The following is a 5,812-nucleotide window of genomic DNA, read 5'->3' as shown; positions in this document are numbered from 1 at the left end:
AACTTGGGTGCACAGGGGGTGGGGGGTTGGGGGGGTGAAAGTAACGGGAGATGGTTAGAGAGAAGGGAGAGGGGGAGGTTTGGGGATGATTTGGGGGAATGGGATGGGGGGAGGGAGGAAGGATAGATATGGGAGCAGGGAGGTATATATCTCAACTAAGGGAGCCATTTAAGGGTTTGCAAGAGACTTGATTCTGGAGGGGTTCCCAGGCATAAGGAAAGGTCCCCATATTGTTCCCTGGGAAGCAGAGGAGAAGGTGCCTGAACTGGCTTTGGCACGTAACCATATTGATGAATATTTTGCATATCACCATAGAACCTTCATCTGGAGATGGATGGAGATAGAGACAGAGACACACATTGGAACACTGGACTTAACTCCCTAGGTCCAAATGAGAAGCAGAAGGAGGGAGAACGTGAGCAAGGAAGGCAGGATCAGAGGGAACCTTCATCCGTTGATGGATGGAGATCGAGACGGAGACCCACATTGGAGCACTGGACTGAGCCCCCAAGGTCCAAATGAGGAGCAGAAGGAGGGAGAACATGAACAAGGAAGTCAGGACCACCAGGGGTGTGTTAACCCACTGACATAAGGGGACTGACCTAATGAGAGCTCACCAAGGCCAGCTGGACTGAGACTGAATGAGCATGTGATCAAACCGGATTCTCTGAATGTGGCTGACATGGGGGCTGACATAGAAGCCATTAACAATGGCACTGGGTCTTGTTTCTTCTGCTTGTATTGGCTTTTTGGGATCCTAGTCTGTTTGGATGCTCACCTTCCTAGACCTGGAGGGAGGGTGAGGAACTTGAACTTCCCACAGGGCAGGAAACCCTGACTGCTCTTAGGACTGGAGAGGGAGGAGGAGAGAGAGTGGAGGTAATGGGAGGTTATTGGGAGGAGGGGAGGAAGTAGAAATTTTTATAAATAAATAAATTAATTAATTAAAAAATACCAACCATTATTTAATAAGAGTTATTTGGCAATCTAAAGCCATTGCACACATCTGTATAGTAAGAGTCTTGTTTACAAGCTCTACTCCAGTAACAGAACTATCAGAGATGGTGTCCTAAAACTTAGATGGTGAAATGGGATTTATATCCAGTTTGGAGTGTTGACTATCCCTGAGTGATAACATTAAAGTGTTTACACAGAGGTGTTCATGACTTCTTGGTGTATATTAAATGAGGTAATGTTTATTTCCGACTGATATAAGAAACCTATGTGTATAAAAAAACTGTGATTCAAAGTCACACTATGTTCTTTTCAAATACAAGTTGGTGTATGCTATAGCATGAATTAAGGTATATTCTTCTCTCTCCCTTCATACTTTAAACATCTTCCACTGTATCCTGCTGCCTGGAATGAATTTTCTGATTTTCTCCAATAGGATCCAAATGCATCACTCAAGAAACCAGAGTACTGGAGTCTTATTTGTCTTCTTGGGATACTCAGAGTATCCGAACTTACAAGTGCCTTTGTTCCTGGTGTTTTTGATCATATACACTATCACTGTTTTGGAAAAGCTGGGTATGATTTTGGTTATCAGGATCAATGCCAAACTCCACACTCCCATGTACCTTTTCCTCAGTCATTTATCCTTCATTGATCTTTGTTACACCACAGTGATTGCGCCCAAACTCTTAGACCTTTTGATAACAACAGACAGATCTATGTCCATCAAAGGATGCATAGTCCAGTTTTACTTTGGCTGTGCTTGTGTGGTTGCCCAAACTTTCATGTTAGCAGTGATGGCCTACGATCGCTTTGTAGCCATTTGTAACCCTCTGCTCTATACTGTGGCCATGTCTCATAGGCTCTGTACTTTCCTTGTAAGCATAATTTACCTCTGGGGTGGGCTCTGTGCCCTCGAACTCACATATTTTCTTCTGGCACTATCTTACTGTAGATCTACCATCATTAACCACTTTTGTTGTGAGTACTCTGCCATCCTCTCAGCCGCCTGTTTTGATTCTTCCTTCAGCCAGCTGGCATGCTTATTAGTTTGTATGTTGAATGAGATTTGTAGTCTCTTGATCATCTTTGTCTCCTATATTGTTATTTTTGTCACTGTCATCAAGATTCCTACTAAAGGAGCACTCCAAAAACCCTTGTCTACCTGTGCACCCCACCTGACTGCTATCTCCTTCTGCCACGGAATCATTCTCCTTCTTCACTGTGTGCTCAAGTCCAAGAGCTCACTGCTTCTTGTCAAGATAGTCATTGTGTTTTATAGCATGGTCATCTGGTGCGGGAGAATTATCTGTATTCTGTCAATCATATTTTAATAAAACGCTGATTGGCCAGGCAGGCAGTATAGGCGGGAAAGCCAGACAGGAAGTAGGGGTGGAGCAAAGAGACTGGGAGTATTCTGGAAGCAGAAGCTCTCTCTCAGCCACTCCTGCGCAGACCACTGAAGAAGCAACATGTAAGCTGCCCCCGCTGGAAAAGGTACTGAGCCATTATGGCTAACATAGATGAGAATAATGGGTTAATATAAGTTATAAGAGTTAACAAGAAGCCTGACCTAATGAGCCAATCAGTTTATAACCTTATGGAGTCCTGTGTGTGATTTTCTTTGTTGCTTGCTGGCTGTTGGGGTACCAGGAAGGACAGAAACCCCAACAAGCCAGCACTCATACTACAGTCATCCCTATGCTCAATCCTGTTATTTACAGTCTAAGAAATAAAGATGTAAAGGAGACTGTGAGGAAGTTAGTTCATGAAAACATCCTTTCTCCCTCATAGCCACACACACGCACACACACCTAAATAATTTTTTACTAATATTTTTATTCATTGATTTCATATTATTCATGTAATGAAACAAAAAAATTCTGAGAAACTGGGGAAAATGTGTGTTTTTAACAGTTACGTGTTTCACAATAAATGGCTTTATAGAGAATATAAATTATGTTTTTTAATCTTAGAATGGAGAGAGCTAAATCATGATTCTATAATGATATATAAATTTTATTTTATTTTGTATTTCTCTTTTTTCATTCTTTCTTTTCCTTTCTCTTTCTTAAGTCACACCTATTTCTTCCCTTTTTCTGCCCTTTATAATTCCCCCTTGTATGCATGTTAACATTTGTGCAGGAGGACCTTTATATTTATATATGAGTACATATGAATCATAATTCCCTTTGTTTGCTTTTCCAGCAAGCAATAAGAAGGCATATTATATTATGCACATTCTTTAAACTTCATTTGAGCACTTTTAGAATCAATTGTCTTGCCTTCCATCAGTAAGGAAGAAAAACTCTTTGGAAATTATAATGTTTATAACTTTTTAGCAATCACAGTTTCTAACTGCTGGTTCTGAGATTACATAATTTGCTTTTATATACACATCTGAAACTTATGCATATAAAATTTTAATGTACAGAACATACAAAGGGTAGATAAAATTTTAAAGATTTTGTTCAAAGCAGTATTTACATTATTATTTGAAACATCATTTACTTTTCTATGACCTTTAACTATCTGTTTATCTGAATTATAGCTGGATTCTTTCTTTGTTTTCTCTTGTCAGTCCTGCGTGCTTCAGTCATTTAATCCTTGTACGTATCTTATTAAAGAAATTTACCTTTAATTATTATGTATATGTTGGAGTGTGGTCTTATGAAGCTGAGTGCAGTGCCCATGAAAGTCAGAAACAGTCTTGGATCCTTTGGAACTGGAATTACAGTCATTTGTGGGTTGCCCTTTGTAGGAGTTGATACATGAGCTCATATCCTCTGTAGGAACAGCGTGCATTCTTGACCAGTGGACCGTCTTTCTGGACCCTGCTAGTATGTGCATCCATGTTGGCAGGAGTTGGACTATAGCTACTTGTGGCAATCTATAATCATGTTTTCTATAGTCTTCAGGAGGCTACTTCCTTGTCATTGTCTTTGTCACACTCTTGAGCTACTGCTGATTCTTTAATAGCAATGTGTTATTTGCTGACCTGATCCTTTCTCAGTACAAAGTTCACAAACTATTCTCTGTGAGCTTCTTGGCACTGGTGCAATATCCTACTCTGAATAAGACATCAGCCAGAAGATTGCTTTTTTTCTCTCTAAATTTTTGAATAAAATACATAGCCTGAATTAATTTTCTCTCTTCCTTTATTTATATTTATATTCCTATAAATCAGCGTAATCATGATTTCAATGGTGGGATGATACACAGCTGTCTACATGTCTTTCATATGTCACAAAGATTTTCATGGTACCTGTTTTCTTTGTCTTATTTTTTTCTGTAAAATATCAAGGCTTTCAGAAGGTATCCTTTGTCTTTGTTTGATAGATCATCACCAGACTATGGCCTAAGCAACAACGATGTGAAGGAGATAGATAATAAATACCAACTGATATAGTAAAGCATATCATGTTAGACATTTTATTTGACTTAGAAAGTAACTGTGCTGTTGTTCAATGTCAAATTGACAAATCACAAATGTGAAGTAACCCACTTATCAGAAATTATTATCACATTATTTTACATTACAGAAATTAACAGGCCTAAAATCACATGTCTTAGAAGTAATCCCTGAAGTGAATATTCTGGCAAGAAGATTTGAGTATCAGCAGACTCTTTCATCTCTATCCAGATCAACATTCCTTTCAACTTGTAAAATTATTTTGAGATATTACCAAGTACATGTAACTTTAGTGCTGAGTTTTCAAACATCACTTCTTTCAGCACTTTGTGTAGCTGAGAGACAGCCTTCACTAAAGTTTGCTAGATAAACTTCACTGACTCAGACTGTTAGTGATGGATATAAACGTTTATTTAGAAGGTGGTTTCATGCTAAGCATCAGAATTAAGTCTCCCCCCTAGATTCAGTTTCATACCCTGCCATAGGCTTTGTAACAGATTTATATTACAAATTCTGGATTCCTTCCTATACCCTCTAGTGGGTCGCAAATCTATTTCCAGAATGTTGGTTACCACAACACAATCACTTTTTTGTAGTTTTGTTTTCTTCTACAAATGAGGAAAGCCAGTTACAGTGTCAAAATTATAATTTAATGTATAAATATCAGGTATGGTTTTTAAAAATTGTGATATACATTAAAAGTACATATAAGACAAATAGAGTTCATTTTTATTGTAATTTCATTCCCACTACATTATTTCTTGTTCAAAACATTACTTTAAATGTATATAACAATTGGCAGAGTTTTTTGTTAAATACTTATCATATCTAATTTACAGATTACCAGATATTCAATAAAGGAGGTATCCCGATAGTTAAACTCTATGATTGCTGATATAGTAATGTTTATTTCTAAGCACCTAGAAAGCTCTGATTGGATAAGTATTTTTTAAAAATCATTAATAATAAAGGAAATTACAATATTTGTTTTATAAATAAGAATCAACAATTAAAAATAAAAAGAACTTTAATTTGCAATTTGTTGTAGAATATCATTGAACTACATTGAACTTTATGAAAATTTTGATACTCCAAAAGACATCAGTCTTGATTAGCAAGTGAGAGTTGCAAAGATATAGAAATTTACTTCAGGCAATTAAGCACCCTACTAATTACAAAATAATGTAATCAATTCCATGTATCTAAATTTTAGCTAGCCAATGACTGAAAAAAGGAGAAATTTGTTTCATAATGAATGTGTACTATCTTAAAAATTGTGCACATTGAATTTCAAGTATGAAATCTTCACTTAAATAAAAAACCTCATGGCTACTTTCTATATTATTTATAGCTAAATAATCAACCTCAAGTTAAAAAAAATGGTTAACAAGATAACTTGGAGTTAAACTCGCTGTCTTTTTAATTTTTTTAAGTATTAATTTTATC

General features: G+C 36.9%; 1 protein-coding gene across 1 annotated transcript; it reads left to right on the top strand.

The window, feature by feature from the left end:
- The first annotated feature begins 1,364 nt into the window (after nucleotides 1-1,364).
- LOC148122837 (olfactory receptor 1165-like) lies at nucleotides 1,365-2,748 on the top strand. Its single transcript, XM_087896585.1, has 2 exons — nucleotides 1,365-2,265; nucleotides 2,648-2,748. The coding sequence occupies exons 1-2, from the start codon at nucleotides 1,365-1,367 to the stop codon at nucleotides 2,746-2,748; spliced, it is 1,002 nt and encodes a 333-aa protein (XP_087752711.1).
- Nucleotides 2,749-5,812: the final 3,064 nt, after the last annotated feature.

This window comes from Myodes glareolus, chromosome 2, assembly GCF_982192425.1.
Source record: "Myodes glareolus chromosome 2, mMyoGla1.1, whole genome shotgun sequence".
NCBI classification, from domain to species: Eukaryota; Metazoa; Chordata; class Mammalia; order Rodentia; family Cricetidae; genus Myodes; species Myodes glareolus.
This window is presented reverse-complemented; position numbering and strand designations above follow the sequence as displayed.

Coding starts and splice junctions, on each gene's coding strand:
- LOC148122837 (XM_087896585.1), top strand. CDS start 1,365: ATGAATTTTCTGATTTTCTCCAATAGGATCCAAATGCATCACTCAAGA. Junction 2,266..2,647: donor CTGGTGCGGGAGAATTATCT/GTATTCTGTCAA, acceptor CTCATACTACAG/TCATCCCTATGCTCAATCCT.